Here is an 18,640-nt window from a genome sequence, read left to right as displayed (position 1 = left end):
AATTAAACTAAAATAATTTGAGAAGTGGATCAGACATGTCACTTAATATTTAAAAAATGGAATAATGTTTTGTTTTGTTCCAATCCAAAAAAATAGAAAGATTTAATTTAACATAATTACACATAATTATTAGTTACATATTTATAATTATATACTTACATATAAAATTATTAATTATATATGAAATCACCTGGTCTGACTAGACGTTTAACCTAGTTAAACTTATTATAGGGTCCTTTTAAGTTTGATATTTGGCTCGTGTACATGATATTGTGTAAAAAAGTGAGGTGAACTTTTCTTTTTCTCCGGCACACTTTTAAATATACATATTATAAGGTGAATAGAAAAGCAAGCAATAGCAATAAAAAAAGTTAAGAAAGTAAAAAAGGATATTATTCGCCATAACCACTTTCATAATATTGGTACAAACTCTCAACCCCACAGTTGTGCCCCCATGGACACTTAAATTTTATGACCAAAAATAAGTTTCAGTCTTCTGCTCAATATAACCAGTAATATAAGGACTAATAATATTCTCACTTTTTCTCACGTCCGTTTTTATATTATTTCATAACTATTAGTCAAAGAAGTTGTTTTGAAGCACCAATAGTTATAAGTAGATGTGAAAAAAGATGTTAGAAAAAGGAAGTGTGAGAATATATGAGAATATAAATCCCTTGCTTGAACTACAACATAAGCAGGTCCTGGTGGGTGTGGGAAAAGGTGTTAACTCGCTGTTCAAGGAAAAAGAACTAATTCAAACGTTGTGGCACATTATGACTACTTCAGATGATGCTCGAACAAAGATGCCATCTCAATCTGCAACAAAGATAAAAGTCAATTAATCCGTATTATTCAAATAACCCTTGTGTAAAATCAAAAGTTACAAGAAGCAAAACAAAATTGTAGTAACATTTTGTAGGGTATTCTAAGCGTAAAGGAGAAATCTCACATTATGCAGAAGTGGATGAACTCATATACCTAATGCCTAAATGTTTTGAGTCAAAGATGTAATATTAATCCCACTTATATGTTTCTTTCACTTAGCTCATGGAAGAATGTTATAGCCCATGGAAGAAGATCTACCAACAAGTTTTGAAGGCTCAAATTTAAGCGACAAGTGATCGATAGATTCATGAAGGATTCTTGTGTCAAAAGTGTTCCTAACGAGAGAGAGGTCAAGGCAGTATGTTTTGTTGATAATAAGTCAACGGCAGTGCAAGTAGATAGAGAGTTAGGCTCTGGTATATCTAATACCCGAAGTGGAGTAACTCACATCTAGGGGAGAGAAGTTGGGTATTCCAAGTGTGAAGGAGAAGTCTCACGTTATGTAGAAGTGGATGAGTTGAAGAGGATAAAAGTGGATGGACCCATAGACCTAACTCCTTAAGGTTTTGGGCCAAAGATGTGGTGTCTAGCACACTTATATGTTTCTTTCACTTAGCCCATGGAAGAATGTTATAGCTCATGGATGAAGATCTACCAACAAGTGGTATCAGAGCCATAGTTCGACAGCACAAATTGAAGCGACAAGTGATTGATAGATCCATGAAGGATCCTTGTGTTGAAAGTATTCCTGCGAGAGGTCAATGTGGCGTGTTTCGTTGATGATAAGCCAACGTCGATGCAAGTAGAAAGAGATTTGAGCTATGATGTATCCAATACTCGAAGTGTAGTAGCTCACGCCTAAGAGAGAGATGTTCAGTATTCCAAGTGCGAAGGAGAAGTCTCAATATGTAGCAGTGGATGAGTTGAAGAGCACATAAGTGGATGGACCCATAGACCTAAAGTCTTAAGGTTTTATGTCAAAGATGTGGTGTCAAACCTACTTTTATGTTTCTTTCACTTACCTCATGGATGAAGATCTACTAAAAAGTGGCATCATAGCCATTGGTTCGACAGCTCAAATTGAAGCAACAAGTGATCGATAGATCCGTGAAGGATCCTTGTGTCGAAAATGTTCCTGACGAGAGGTCAAGGCAGCATGTTTTGTTGATGATAAGCCGACGACGGTGCAAGTAGATAGAGAGTTGAGCTATGGTGTATCCAATACCCGAAGTTGAGTAACTCACTTGAGGGGAAGATGTTGGATATTCAAAGTGTGAAGGAGAAGTCTCACGTTGCATAGAAGTGGATGAGTTGAAGAGCATATAAGTGGATGGACCCATAGACCTAATGTTATAAGGTTTTAGGTCAAAGATGTGGTGTCAAACTCACTTATATGTTTCTTTCACTTAGCTCATGGATAAATGATACAGATCATAGATGAAGATCTACCAACAAGTGGTATCAAAACCGATGGTTCGACAGCTCAAATTGAAGCAACAAGTGATCGATAGATCCATGAAGCATCCTTGTGTCGAATGTGTTCCTGACGAGAGGTCAAGACGGCATGTTTCGTTGATGATAAGTCAACGACAGTGCAAGTAGATAGAGAGTTGAGCTCTGTTGTATGTAATACCCGAAGTGGAGTAACTCGCTTGAGGGGAAGATGTTGGATATTCCAAGTGTGAAGAAGAAGTCTCACGTTTCGTAGAAGTGGATGACTTGAAGAGCATATAAGTGAATGGACTCATAGATCTAATACCTTAAGATTTTGGGTCAAAGATGTGGTGTCAAACCCACTTATATGTTTTTTCCCTTAGCCAATGGAAGAATGTTATAGCCCAGGGATGAAGATATCCCAACAAGTGGTATGAGAGCTGATGGTTCGACGACTCAAATTGAAGCGACAAGTGGTCGATAGATCCATATGGGATCTTGTGTCGAAATTCTTCCTGGCGACGTCAAGGCGGCGTGTTTCGTTGATAATAAGCCAACGATGGTGCAAGTAAATAGAGAACTGAGTTTTGGTGTATCCAATAGTCGGAGTGGAGTAACTCATGCTTGATGGGAAGATGTTGAGTATTCTAAGTGTGAAGTAGAAGTCTCACGTTGTGTAGAAGTGGATGAGTTGAAGAGCATATAAGTAGGTGGATCATAGACCTATTGGGTCAAAGATGTGGTATGAAGCCTACTTATATACTTCTCTCACTTAGCTCATGAAAAAATGCTAATGCCCATAGATGAACATCTCCCAACACATTTAATTTAATGAAATCAGCCATAAAAGGTTACTTCCAATGATATGTTAACTGAAAGCACACTTACTTATTAGGTGTCATAAACAACAAGGGAGATACCTTCACAGGAAATTTCTGAATGATTATTGAATAATAAGTTCAGAATATCAGATTATCAACTTACAGCAGTCAATGCAGCCTCTGCACCTTTGTTTCCAGATTTGCCACCAGCTCTGTTTATAGCCTAAGAGAACAAATAAAAATATATAATTCTAATCAGCAAAGAAGAAAATTTCAAAACTTCAGCAAATGCTATTACATACACTTACCTGATCCAGATTATCACATGTCAGGACACCAAATATGCATGGAACACCTACAATGTTATTGATGACAATGAAAAAAGAAGTCAAATAACATATACTGACAATGCCAATAAATTTATCCTGCCAAATACCAAAATAAATATAAGATCAAATAATCAATATATGAGTGATAAGCATAAAGGAAACAAACAATTTTATTATTTTATTCAACGAAGACACATTTTAAGTTTAACTTACACAAGCCTAGCATGACCGACACAAAAAATTGATCAGGACATTTTAAGAGTTTCTACTTAATACTCAAGTTGCGTGTGTATTTTTATTTTCTAGACTACAGACTGCAATTGAATCCTTGACCATGAATTGTTTGAATCTGAAAATTCAAATTAACATTAATGGGAAGAAAAAAAACCTGAGCTTAGACCAGCTGAAAGCACTCCAGATGCTGCTGAATTAGAAACTGCGTCATAGTGGGTTGTGTCGCCTCTTATCTGTTAATACCATTGGTTGCAAAGAAGCGCCCATTTAGCCAACAACAAAAAATACAGGTAAGGGTACTCATCACTCGAGTAAAAAACATTGATCTATTTTTTCAGTCTTATCATACCACAGCTCCTATGCATAAGATTGCATGATATTTTCCTGATTTTCCCAGTCTGTCTGCAACAACACCAATCTCAAAGCTTCCAGGAACCCACACAACCTACAGGAGAAGGAAAAGGAACAAGTTTTCGTTAACATTCACTGCAAAGGTTAGTGATGCTAAATTTCAGAACAAGGCAAATCTGCCTCAATTCATATATCCTTTAACTTTATGGCAAGTAAACACAGTTATGCATAACATTTTTGTATCAAACCATGAGCAACGGTAACATAATAGCACACCAAGTCAACAAACATAAATGAAAAAGGTTAATATTAAATTTATATAGAAAACGACGTGTTTTCAAATTTCAAACTTCTGGAAAATCAAGGATGGGAGTAGGGGAAAATGATAAGATTATCTTCTTTGGCTTAATATGAAAATCATGGAAGATTCTATTTTACTTCATATTTCAATAAAAATTCAATACAGAAAAAGTGTGTGCAACAAAATAAATCTTCAGAAAGGATACTAGGAGTAGTAGAACCATTGTAAAAACGTCAGAAGATAAATATTGAAGTCACAAAATACTAATCAAAGTATTAAAGCAACATTGTAGGATCGTAGATCACGAATAATTCCAAGAACTTATTTGACAGCTTATTTACATCAATGTCCTCATCTTGAACTGAATAATTCTTGAAAGTACCCAAAGCTCCCTCCAAGAGCTGCTTGGTGATGAATTCATTAAACCGTGCAACAACCTAAAAGAAGAGAAATTATAAGTGTACAAAGAAACATAAGACAACAAGAAAGCTTCATGATTTCAATCAAGTTTGCAGTAGGAAAGAAGTGCAAAGTCCTGAAGCAGAGTATGAAAACTTCCTCCTGGTTTTATAACAACACAATAAGCAGCAGCTAACATTAAAGCTCATACATATGTATCCATAGAGAGAATGCAAACCTAAAAACCAAAGAAAGAGAGTTTTTCAACAATGCTGAATGGATGAATTGTTGCAAAGGAGCTTTCTTCTCATTAGAATGTAATATTACTACCGCCCAAATGCCTTGCTATCTAGGATTCTAATATCCCTCTTTATTACTTATCCCTCTTCAAGATACCTTTGGGTGTAGCAGACAGCAGAACTAAGAAAATTATGAGGTCTTTTATGTTCGGGTGAGTGGGGACACCAAAAGGGGTCAACTAGTTAACTGGAGGCGTGTTGCAAGCTCAAGATGGAGGGAGGTATTGAACTTGATAAATTGATGTCTGAAAACATTAGTTAGCTAGGAAGTCTTTCTTTTTTGAGTGTGGGTAAATACAGAAATTTCTTTAGATGAGACAAGACATGCTCACAAAGAGCAAAAATAAAGAGAAAAACTATGCTAGGGGGTACTTAAGCTAGAAAGTCATCATGGCAGTTTCCTTTGAAATCACATTCTCTTTGGCACCAAACAATTCAGAGCAAGTATGGGATTCAGCAGAACAGGTGGAAGCAATGGTGGTAGAGTCAATAGTAGCAACCTGAGTCTTTTGAAATTGATATTAGGGATATGCTTCATCTCTCCCCCTTTGGATTTTTTAAAGAGTTGGGGGTGAGTCCTCCTGTATTAAGCAATTCTCTACCTCATCCTCATCATTAGTGTTTATTCTCTCTGCACCACCATCCCGTTTGAACTTCCATTCTATCCAAAAAATTCAACTACTTAGGATTTTCATTATTCTTGAAAACTTAGTTAATCACCATGAAATCTTTAGGCTTCGAATTTCCAGTTTTTGTAATTACTGTTGTTATCAATCTTCATCCAAGGACAATTAGATTAGGCAATAGACTCTGTTGGAGTTACTCACTCGTTAATCAAAGTTCAAATTGTCACCCAACTTTAGAAGTCCAAGATTCCTTATAACATTAGGCCTTTCATTTGGCCTGCTATTCTTATTAGGATCAATAATAATTAGAAGATCACACAAAGCTCTCACTCTCTCCACCCAATGTTAGTGTTATATTTTAGCAATGAGATAATTGTAGTGCATACTTCTTAGTATTTTGTGAGAAAACTACATTTGTCTAGGTATTGGGATCAATCTCTAATACACTATTTTAGACTTCAGAGGTTCACAGCAAGATCCTTTGGCATTGTATGATATATGCCTTGAGTAGGTGCCTACGGCTGGAGAGAAATACCAGCTATGAAAAGAATAACTTCCTGACATTACAGTCTGTATGGGAATAAGTGGTCTTCTTAGCTCGTTTGTGGTATTTGACTATTGAATATTTCAGATGGAAACTTTAGTTGAATGCATAAAGGGATTTGTCATAGCTGAGACTTAGCACTGAAATTAGTTTTCCAGAATCTTACTGGATCACTATTATTAGGGTTTATTAACTTATGCAATACCCAATGAGACCAAGCTTGATTATGGTGGCCTTGAAGGCATTGGTGTCCCAATGACAAGGGCACGGGCAAAAAGGGCACAAAATGCCCTAGGACAACTCATAGGATTGATCCATGATGGTGAGCAAAGTTAGTCCAAAGGAGTGCCAAGATACTCAATTCCATCATGGACCTTGGTTCTGACCGAGCCAAGGATGGACCAGTTCAGGTGCATGACACAGGCCAAGGCCAAGTCCATGGCGCCAAATCTAACTGTGGGAAGGGGCCAGGTGCACCGGGCACCAAGTCTAACCGAGACATGGGCCAAGGCGCATCAGGCACATCTGACGGAGGCAGGGAGCTTGGCGCATCAGGCACTGGGCCAATCTATCTTGGCCAGGATTTCTGACCGAGGTGCCTACGCCTAGCGTGCCATGTGTGACACTGGACATAGGCCTGACCGAGTCAGACCTAGCCAACACTTAATGTGGGTCATTTTTAATTTCCTTAATAAATGTGTGGGTCAACTTTGGGCCTATATTTAGCATATATTATTTTATGTTTTATTTATAATTTCTGCTCATAAATAATGCATACATTTAAATTTGGCTCAATGAGCCTTAAACAAGCCTGAAAGTGTAACTGACACTTTAATGCTTGGACGGTTAGACCAACTCCCATAATCACTGAACCAACAACACTCTTACTATGTTTATTGATTTTTGGCAGATAATTAAAGGATTTTTGGAGCTGTTTGAGGAATAATGCTCGAGGGGAACTCACTCATGACCGTTAGTAACTTAAATGGCTCATTAATGGTGGATTTACACCATGTCTTGACCGTTGGAGCACATTTCAGCTGAGCATAAAGGACCAAACAACATCCTAAGTTATTTTCAGAGCTATTGGAGAGGAAATGCCCGTGGGAAACTTGAAGTGGTTGTTGGAGGCTTAATGTGCTCATTAATGGAGACATTATACCAACAAATTGGCCGATAGAACTTAGCCTTGCTGGACATAAAGCCCCAAACAGCATCCTAGGTTGTTTTACTCACAAATAAGCTTCACTTGACTGAGGGAAATTCTACTCTTGAAGGAGGCATCCTATGCTCATCAATTCTTGGCCGTGGGACACATTTAAGTGGGGAATTAACTTCTATTTCCCAATGTGTTCAATTGGAGTTATTTCTAGCTGTGGGAATTCACTTGGAGGAGAATCCTATGTCCTCAACATTCATTCCTCAACTGTGGAGTCTTTAACTTTGAGTTAAGAAACAAATTCACCATGTGATGAAGACTTGGTTGTGACATCAATATGAATTAGAATCCTAGGCCAATCAATTCATCAAGCCATGGGATTTCAAGCTACAACAAGGATCCTATATTCTTTATTTCTTTAATTCTCTTCTTCAATGTAATTAAGTAGCCAAACAACACATGTTAACCGAATTTAGGCATGTGTAGGAATAGTTTATGAGTCAAATGGTATCCTATGTTGGATCACCATGAATTAAGACTTTAATGTCTTGTCTTTTCTTTTTCGTGGAAGCCAAGTTGGCTTGCCTATATATGTATGTGTGTTGCTCATGAAATAAACAAGTTAAGTTAAGTTGAAATTCATTTTTGAATTAAGCATTATTCCTTTGAGAGCATTGTGCATTCTCCAAACCTTCTTGGCTGAACCAAGATTAAAAGTTCTTATCAATAACCAAGTTCTTGTGGCGAGCATCACATTGGCTTATCAACACCTCAAGTGTTGTAGTGCCCTATCACCTCAAGTCTATTCCATCTTATTTTATCTTATTTAAACAATTCCGCTGCTTACTCATTCAGAAAAGGCTCAACAAAACCGTGAGTTTGGCCAACACCGACCATGATAGATCATGTATAAGAACCTTCCAAAAAGAGTTCACATCATTAACCATATCTTTCACTCCATTTAATTTAATTTGTTTAGTTTTAGTGCTATTTTAAAACTAATGTATTATCTAGTCTTGGGTTGTATCTGAGCCCGGGTCTATGTTGTTTAAGTGTAAAGGGTTTTGTTTCAATGTCCAACCTTTGTTTATGGGTTTAATGGTTTCGTATTAGACATTAGCATAGAATCCAATCCTTAAAGAAATAAAGAATCATGTTTCAATTGCTAATTCTAGCAAAGATAAGTTATTGGAGGTTTATTTAAACATTAGCAATGTTTTTTCAGTGGATGATCAGACTAATGAATTGTGGAAACAAATCACTCTTTTCTTGATTGATGGTGCAACCAAACCACTACGCCCACCTAGTACTTAAGCTCCTTTCTTCTTCTCAATTTCTACCATGTTTATATGAGTTTTTCTAGGCTACCAGACCTTAAAATTTTGGAAGACAGCATAAATAATTCACCCCATCGAAACCTTACCTGATACTTTAGACTCATTCACAAGGCTTCCAAGTCCCCCATATCTTCACATGCTTTCAATGAACCTTCAATCTGCTAATTTTCTACTTTCTACCACTGATCCCTCCGAGAAAACCCTAACTCTAATCCACCAAATCCTAACCTTCTCACCGTCCAATATCAAGTTTTAAATGTACTGAATTTTCTATAAGCCAACTAAAAGTAAATTGGTAAGCCCCAACCTCAATACCAACAAATCATTATGTTGCTCGTTTTGCCTTTATTTTTTTGAAAAATTCGTATGCACACCAGACACATTCGGCCTGATAAAAACAAGGCATAAGATGAAACATCAAATAGTTTAGCATTAATATTTGAGGAATATTTACCACAGCAAAACGGAGTCCCTGGGTTCTGATAACAGAGCCTGTCAGATGCTTCACAGCAGCTGTCTGTGCAAAAGATGATCGGCCCTTGCTCTGAACAGCAACATGTGGCTTAATTTCTGAAGCTAAAGGAAAGCAGCGATATTATTCAGCCGCAAAATAGCCCAAATACAAGAAAAAAATAGCCATAATTAAAAATCTGATAAGGCATCCTAAAGTTCTGTACTCCTTGATGAAAAGTATTAGTGGAACTTCAAAATTTGTATTCTTCAATGTGTTGTTTATCATAAGTCATCAAAATAGTAAACAGGAAAAGTAATATTACCTTGCACAGAAAGCAAAAACGAGAATGATCTTGGCGTTTTAGAGGCCTTTTGAAGATGTAAGATGTTATTACTACCCAATGGACGACTTTGGCCATTGTGATGAACAAATCCAAGCTGAGACTGATGGTTAGTTAGCAAAGAATCGATAGAAACAGATAAAGCCATCCTTTTGGTCTAAAGATGTGAGCACCGTCTTCAGATACAGTATAAATCTAGAGGATAAAAAGATATCAGTAAACATTACACACATACATTTACAGAACACAACCCTGCCCATTAAAACAGGGCAGAGGTAGAACAAAACAACCTTCAACATGGGATTTTAAATTTTAATATTTTCTCATTCAAATTAATGAAATAAAATTGCATAATGTGATAATGTCAAATATTTGATTCTTTCTTAAATTGCGTCAATAACATCAAAACCAGGAACTGGCTATTGCACAATGATCCTAACATAGATTACTTGTAACTTCCTACCTAGCCAAGCAGAGTGTGCTAAACAGCAATCTTTTCAGGGTCCGCTTGCAAGCTAAGTTTTAAGGGGATGAAGAGAAGGGGAAGGTTTGAGAGTCATGTGATACACTTCTGAGATAGTTGTTAAGCCCTCCTTTATCACCAAAACTCAACTCGCAAAAGGACCCTGGATTCTGTTTACCAGTTTGTTTTTTGAGGGGAAGAGATGAAAGTGGAAGGCATATGACCCCCCTGACATTATATTTAAATCACCAAGGATCTTAAATTGTCCACAAAAATCAATTCATGTCTCGCATAGGGCCCTTTTTTTATGCTTTAAGAAAAAGTGATTCCACTTAAACGCTTGAAGCTAAAAAATCAGTTTTTTTGCTCTTATATATTATGCTCTTTAGTAAAAGGCCCAAGCAAACAGGCATAAAAAAGTGATTCTTGCCAAAATGCTTGAAGCTAGGAAATCAGTTTTTTCGTTCTTTCAGATTAGATTATGCTTTTTAGTAAAGGCCCAACCAAACAAGCATATAATCTCAAAAGTGATTTTTCTTCAAAAAGAGGCTTTTATTAAATAAATAACGCCTAAACAAACTGTCTACCTAAAGAGGGTCAACCTTGGCTCGGTGACAAGATTGTTTCTTATTGACCAAAAGATTCAAAAATCTAAGAAACAACCTCATCTTCATTCGCGAGATAAGACGTGTATATTTACCCTCCCCAGACCCTTTAGACCCCACTAGCGGGTCCTTGCACCGGCCTCCTTTTTTAAACAGTCCTGCAATCCACTCAGTCTATGAATAAGGTTGAACAACTCAAGTTAATCCCAGAAAAAAAAAGGCTGAACAACTCAAGTGGATAAGAGGATCCAAAGTGAAGAACATAATTTTAGCTCAAAAGCATTGCCTAAATAAAATTATTAGCCATGATAAATCAATTACTCAACCTCAGAGAGATCCCAACAATTACCGCGTTAGTCTAATAGTACAAGATTCTGCTAGATTCCTGTAGTGATGCTTTGTTATGAACGGCAGCCACACACCCCAAAGGTATTAGTGATGAGGGAATAATACTCTTACCAAAAAATATCCCAGCAAAAAGGGAGAGAGAGAGAGAGAGAAAACAACATTTTATAATTTCAAATTATTGAATTGATAATGTTAATAATTTAATGTAAACACAAGTTTATAAATTCTCTGCAACAACAAAAAATGAACAATCGTTCATAGGAAATATAAAAAACACTTGAAGCTAACAGTAGCAGTCTAACATCATTGACATTTGAGGAAAAAGTTATATTAATAGAAGAAAAAAACAATAATATGGTAGAAAGAAAATAAGAAACACACCGGAAATGGATAGAAAAAAACGGCGATGAGCAGCGAAGAGATGGAGAAAGTTGTGTACTGTGGAGAGAGAATGGACCTTTGACTATGGATTAAGATCAAGCAGCATTAAACGCACCGTTTTGACTAAGCATTGAGTAAAGCTTGTTTAGTCCAACCAATAAGGAGATGCCATCCCATTCAAAATTAAACCTAACTAATTTTAATTTAATAATAAAGAAATGAAAAAAATCCGCAATTAGCCACTTAAATCTCATTCTCCATTTGTTCCAATATTTTTTATATTTAAGGTTGTAAATTCAGTTTAAGAAATCAATAAATATTATAAAAATTAAGATAATTAATTAAATTGATTTTGTTGAATTTTGATAGGTTTACCCATTAAGTGGAGAAAAAGAGTATAATTTATTAAGAGGGCAGCTATTAAGAAAGAGTAATAAATCAAAAAGTGAACAGATTATTTTTATCTAAATTTCAAATGTATATTGAAAAATTACTAAGAGAGTGATACAGTGAAAATTGAAGAAAATTTTGGAGTAGAAATTTAGAATGATTATTAAGTTAGGGGGAGAAAGTGTTTAAATAAATAAGGTTAAATTTGAAAATGCATATAATTTATCTTCATTTCATAAAACATCAAGATATATAAAATAAGATTAAAAAAACAAAAGATCAAAAGTTTTGGAAGAGACGAACTATAATGTAATTAGAGAAAAATATATGTACTGACAGTATATGAATTTTATATATTATAATTGCATTATCTATCATTCATATTTAATCATCATTAATGTTTCAAAAAAATTAATACAAATGAATGATAAATAATATAATGTTTGTATATAAAGGAGAATTTTATATGTTCTCCGTTATACTTCATGGACACACCCATGTTTAAATATTTTCCTCAAATTATATTTCATGAAATTTAGTCATAATTTTTATCATTCATATCTATTACTCACACTTAATCTCTTCCTCATTTTCTTCTTCACTTAGTTTTCTCTTCTTCTTTCACTCGGTCCTCTTTATTATCCTTCTTTAGTCTCAATTTCTCATAAGTTTTCCCAATAAATAAACTGTCCAGGTCAGCAACAAGAAAGTAATGTCCAGTTTTGTAAAAATCGATTCATACCAGCTGGTTCAACTGGTGAACCGATCCCAATATCGGTATGGTATAATAATTCTAACGGTCACGCAATCATATCGGTTAAAACCGGTCATACTAGTTGGTTTTCAATTGAATTGTATCAGGCATACTGGCCGGTTTCTATTTAAAATTAATTTTTTGATGAAAATAAAAATTTACTAATCTTTTATTGATTTTTCAACATTAATATTAATATATTATATATGTATATTTAATTTTGTCGGTATACGGTTTAATTAATGAGTCACCAATTGAACCGCTATATCACTATAGCAATACCCTAACTGATTTAATAATTGTTACAGTATTAATAACATTGGTAATGTCAGACTTGTTCATTCACTCTATGCCGTGCCCCGATTTTCGGTTACGCGACCTCTTAGAGTCGCCACTACATTTTATGGTTAAAAATGTAGAAAAATATTTTAAGCACAATCACATTGGGCTTTTGGATTGTGATATCCAGGTTCGGGAGTCGATTACGAATCGAGGAAGGTATTAGCACCTCGTCCGCCCGTAATTAAACGGTACCTTTGTCAATTGTATGATTTAAATACCTTTAAATTATTTAAAAATTGAATTTGTGTGCAACAAAATATTTACTTATTTTTTATTTTTAAATCTGACAATATTACTTGCTCTTACGTATTCCTATACATTTTAGGAAATCAAGACGTACATAGTTCTAATTTTAAAATGGTTTGTTGGTAAAAGTAATTAACTCCTTGAAAAGGATGAAGCAGCAGAAACAAATGTCCACACGGCATCCCATTTTAAAAAAGTTTGAAAATAATTATAATATTTTTTTGGGGCTTTTTATTATTAATTTAAGAATTAATATAATTTTTTAGTTCTTTTATTATTAATTTAGGAATTAATCAAATGAAAAGAAGAGTCGTAATGCGACCATTCAAGGATGATATGAGGACAACAAATGTTACCATGACCTGCCTCCACCCTTTGATTAATCCCCAAGAATATATATTTGTTATAAAATTTGATAGTGTTATAAATTCATTTTTTGAAGCAAATAATCTATTATTAAAGATATTTTTTATTTAAGATATTATGTTTTCTCTTTTAAAAAATATAAACTTTATTATTTTTACTTATAGAAATAAAAAATATATTCCATATAAAAATAAAATAATAGAAACAAAATAAAAATAAAAAGGTTAATTAGTTATTAGCTTTATTAAGATATTATTATTTTTTATAGTATTTACACATAATAAATAAATAAAAAGTAATATTTATTTAATAAAATATATTATTCGGCATTTTACCCTATTGTCATAATAAAAATAATAAATTATCTTTGGTGAAATATTTTTTTTTATCATTTTAAAAGAAATATAAATGCATTTAGATAAAAAATATTAAAATTATATACTTGAATGAGTTTTGTTCCGTGCGGAATGAATCAATGAACCTCCCGACACGTGTCGCCTTACAAATGGCTGAGGGTGGCTTCAGATTGGGCTGATGACATTGACGTCTTCTGGTCATTTGATCAACGAGCTCACTGTGGGTATGATGCACTCGTCCATACGTGAAAGGCTCCCAGTGAGATGTTTCTGCTACGGACGCGCTCACTGGACACGCGTAGACTCGCATGCGTGTCGCTATTCCACTGGGCAGAAGATGACGGTGCACAACGTGGACAATACGCCTGAGCACACCGAATCAGAGTCCCTAGACCAGGGTTCTACTCTTGTACGCGCGTGTCCACACGTGGAAGGATGAACTCGCCTGCGTGTCGCGATCTTGTGGGCCTAAGGAAGGTCAACCAAAGCAGTATGCCAACGGTGCTGGATTCAGATTCACAATGCTAAACGTAGGATTAGTCGTGTTGGATCAGTTTTCACTCTCTTTTCTCTCCTCTTTGTGCAGTTTGTTTTTGGCTCTTTTTATCTAAGCAATGTATCTTTCTTTTTTTGGCAACTCAGAGAAGAAACCTAATACCCTCAAGCCCATGCTATTTATAAAATTATTTTAACCTAATCTCAACCTAAAAAAATGCTAAAAACTTCAATTTGGTAACCCATAATCCCCTATTTTATGGGATCTTGTACCACCTAGCAAGTCAGGTTTGACTTGGTATTTTATTATTATTTTATTCATTTTTTGTTTTCTTTTTTTTGAAAAACACTTAAACCTAATTATATCTATTTAAATTATTTTTTTATATTTTATAAATTCCGAAAAATAATAAATTACTATGTCTGAATATGTTTTAATTTTTAAAAAAATTATATTTTCGAAAAATACAAAATTATTTTTTGTTTATTTCAAATTTAATAAGGATATTTATAATATCTCATTTCTTTCATTTATTTAATAAATTCGAATTTAATTATAAAAATTAATGATAAAAAATATATTTAATTATCTTTTATTTATTATATAATAAAATTCGAAAAAATATAATAATAATAAAATATGATTTTTATCCCCATTTTTTAGAAATATGATTATAGGTTTTTTAAGGGTCTATTTTAATTTAATTATTTTTTCTTATTTTTTATTTACTATTTTCTGAAAATGATAAAGGTTTAAATAAATCTATTTAAAACTAATTAATTTGAAATTTATTTATCCTTCTTTAAAATCAAATGGGTATTATTTAAGAAATCTCATTCTAATTATTTAAATCCTAAATAAACATAATAAAAATTATTTTGAAATATATGTTGGGCTTTTTATGAGCCGGACTCAAATGGGTATTCACAGCTACCCCTCTTTACTAGTTGTTTATCTCATAGCAAGCAACCGAGGTTTGAGTGATACCATGATAAGTAACTAGTAAAGAAATGTATGCTAATTTTGTTGAGGCTCAGAAGAAGCCCAATTTGCTAAATCTCAGTGCTCGAAAATATCAAACTTTTTTGTGTGAGTTGAACTATCTTCAAGATGGTTTGAGTTTTATGGATGTAAACCAAAGACGCAGGTCGGTGTACTGCCAGAATTTAGAGTGAAAGTAGTGAAATCAAAGACGTAGGTTGGTGTACTGTCAGAATTTGGAGACATTGGGTTAGGGACCAAGAATGCAGGTCGTGTACTGCCGGAACTTGGGATGAAAAGAGTGAAACCAAAGACGCAGGTCGGTGTGCTGCCGGAATTTGGATGACACTAGGAAATAAGACCAAGAACACAGTTCGGTGTACTGCCGGAACTTGGAATGAAAAGGGTGAACCCAAAGACGCAGGCCGATGTACTGCCAGAATTTGGGATGAAAAGAGTGAATGACATGTTTTTTGTTTGTTTCATTTTTGTATGAATGCAAAAAATTATTATTGATGCATGCTATGAAATGCTCATGTTTGGTAATTCTATAATTGTTTTCATATCATATTGAGTTGTAATTGGTATTCATCCGTATTGCTCCGTCGCATCCTTAACATTTGGTTGTAGATTGTTTATTGCAAGGAACGATTTTGTTTGTTTATTCTGGAATATGACAATTAGCTTTATCTTTCAGATGTAAATTGTTTTCTCTTTTCGAATATTACTCAAGTCGGCATGCTTAAAATTCTAAAGATAATACATGTTTAATGAAAACAAACCATGCAAATAAAATATTTTAACTCATATACGATTGAAGAAATATGACCGTGTTTGGTCTTTTGTGTTATGGGTGAAGTATGGGAATAAGTTTTAAATAACGAAACATGTTATACTACCACTTACACAATCATTGACCATCCAAAAAATTGCCCCAGTATTGACTCAAAATGTTTGGTCTCCCAAAAGTTTGCCCCAATATTGACTTATTGCCTTATGTTCTTAAGAGACCTTCCATTTTTCTTTTTCTTTTGTCCCTAAGTTTTGCTTAGATCGCCCTTTCGGGTTTTCGATCTAACGGGATTTATTCACTTCATTTAAGAGAATTTGTGTATTGATCACGTCATGCATATATTTTTTTAAGAAAAATTACTTTGAATTTGTTTTGGAGTCAGTTATTTGGTACACTTGGTGCATATCTCAAACAGTTCGGGTCTCAACAAGGACTTTTTGGGCTTGTAACATGGTTTGGTTAGGGGTTTACAAGAAAGAAAAGGATATAAGGCTCAAATGATGTGTTTCTCACCCCTAACTTTCTCCATATTCTCCATAATCCTATTTCCAACATATCTTATATTTCAATCCCGGATACGATTTCCATTCCTTTTTGGAAAATGAAAGGTTTTGTAACCATTCTAGTTTGAGATTTTTTATTTACCCTAGCTTTTGCCTAAGGTTTTACTAAAACACTTATCGAGCTCTTTATAATCCACTTGATCCACTTTTAAATCTTTTGAGGATTTGTTGGAAAACTACCCTTTCCCCGATTTATTGGTGTTTTTCGAAGGTGTTGTGTTTTTCTGAATAAACTTCTTTCATATTTTCTTGGCTCAAAAAGGGTGACTAAGGATATCTTCATTGGTGTTTGGAATAACAAAGAAGCCTTGTGTCATCAACATGACCTACCTGAGGGTACACACCATGTGGGATTTGTTTACATCATCCTCCTAAGAGAGTGCACGAAAGTATGCAAAAATGCATGATCAATGCACAAATTTCTTTTTTTTTTGTTTGTTTTTTTTTTCTATTTTCTTGAAAGGTCTCTCAAGCATAATATTTCTTTACAACATCTAAATTCATGGAAAGAGGTAAATCGTTTCCGTCCATAGTAGTCAATATCAAAGCTCCTCCGGAGAATGCTTTTTTCACCACGAAGGGTCCTTCATAATTTGGGGTTCATTTCCCTCTATGATCCTTCTGGATTAGGAGTATCTTCTTAAGCACTAGATCCCCCTCTTGAAAGTGACATGGCCGAACTTTCTTAGCATAAGCTCTCATGAGTCTTTTCTGGTACAACTGACCATGACATATAGCAGCTAACCTTTTCTCTTCTATCATGTTCAGTTGGTCGTACCGCGCTTGGATCCATTCTAATTCTTTCAATCCGGATTCTACCATGATCCTGAGTGATGGGATTTCTACTTCAATAAGGAGTACTGCCTCCATCCCATATACTAGCAAGTATGGTGTTGCCCTATTTGATGTACGTACCGAGGTGTGATACCCATGTAGAGTAAAAGGTAACATTTGATGCCAATCCTTGTATGTCACTACCATTTTTTGAACAATCTTCTTAATATTCTTGTTTGTTTCTTCTACAGCTCCATTCATCTTGGGGCGATAAGGCGAGGATGTGTGATGCTTGATTTTGAACTCGCTACACATCTCAGTCATCATCTTATTGTTTAAGTTAGTGGCATTGTCCATGATGATCTTGCTTGGTAACCCATATCTACACACAAACTCCTTTTTAAAAAATCGTAGTACCACTGTTTTGGTCACATTGGCATATGAACATGCCTCAACCCATTTTGTGAAGTAGTCGATGGCTACGAGGATGAAGCGATGCCCATTAGAAGCTTTTGTCTCTATTGGTCCAATCACATCCATTCCCCACATGGAGAAGGGCCAGGGTGCTGAAAGGACATTTAGAGGGTTTGGTGGAGCATTGATGTTGTCTGCATAAATTTGACATTTGTGGCACTTCATGACATAAGCATAACAATTTGTCTCCATTGTCATCCAAAACCTGCCCTTAAGATCTTTCTAGCCATAGCATGTCTGTTTGCATGGGTCCCAAACGAGCCTTTGTGCACGTCTTTGAGTAGTACCTCGACTTCTTTCTCTTCTAGGCATCTGAGGAGTACCATGTCATGATTCATTTTGTAAAGAATATTGCCATCTAGAAAGAAACTCATGGCCAGTCTTCTCAAGGTTCTCTTGTTAGTCTCTGAGGGCCCAATGGGATACTCATTTTTCTGTATATAGACCTTGATGTCATGATACCATGGCTTTCCATCTTGCTCTACTCCTTTTGCGCAACAATGGATTGGTTGATCTCTGCTTTCTATTCTGATGAGAGGTTGATCCTTCCCACTTATATGGAACATTGAGGATAATGTGGATAAGGCATCGGCTAGTCTGTTATCCTCTCTCGGGATAGGGTAGAAGTCAATTTGGTCGAAGTGCACAACCATCTTATGAATATACTCCTTGTAAGGTACTAGCTTGTTGTCACGGGTCTCCCATTCTTATTTCAACTGATGGATGACTGAAGCTGAATCCCCAAAGACTTCTAAAACTTTGACTTTTCTTTCTAATGCTGCCTGCAAACCTAGGGCACATGCCTCATATTCAGCTATATTGTTGGTGCAGTCAAAGCATTACTTGGCAGTA

The 18,640-nt window shown here is 35.0% G+C and overlaps 1 protein-coding gene across 3 annotated transcripts; it reads right to left on the bottom strand.

The window, feature by feature from the left end:
• Positions 1-590: 590 nt before the first annotated feature.
• LOC109340117 (6,7-dimethyl-8-ribityllumazine synthase, chloroplastic-like) lies at positions 591-11,369 on the bottom strand. 3 transcript variants are annotated; one of them, XM_019577692.1, is made up of 9 exons: positions 11,254-11,369; positions 9,439-9,651; positions 9,117-9,232; positions 4,640-4,735; positions 3,996-4,091; positions 3,801-3,879; positions 3,392-3,438; positions 3,247-3,306; positions 591-819 (listed from the first exon to the last, which is right to left on the bottom strand). In XM_019577692.1, the coding sequence occupies exons 2-9, from the start codon at positions 9,602-9,604 to the stop codon at positions 781-783; spliced, it is 699 nt and encodes a 232-aa protein (XP_019433237.1). In that variant the 5' UTR covers positions 9,605-9,651; positions 11,254-11,369; the 3' UTR covers positions 591-780. The 3 variants fall into 3 exon arrangements, with proteins under 3 accessions (XP_019433237.1, XP_019433234.1, XP_019433235.1); XM_019577689.1 differs by having other exon boundaries at positions 9,117-9,238; positions 11,254-11,368; XM_019577690.1 differs by having other exon boundaries at positions 9,117-9,238; positions 9,439-9,632; positions 11,254-11,327.
• Between the last annotated feature and the right edge of the window lie 7,271 nt (positions 11,370-18,640).

Source organism: Lupinus angustifolius, unplaced genomic scaffold (genome assembly GCF_001865875.1).
Source record: "Lupinus angustifolius cultivar Tanjil unplaced genomic scaffold, LupAngTanjil_v1.0 Scaffold_143_40, whole genome shotgun sequence".
NCBI classification, from domain to species: Eukaryota; Viridiplantae; Streptophyta; class Magnoliopsida; order Fabales; family Fabaceae; genus Lupinus; species Lupinus angustifolius.
This window is presented reverse-complemented; position numbering and strand designations above follow the sequence as displayed.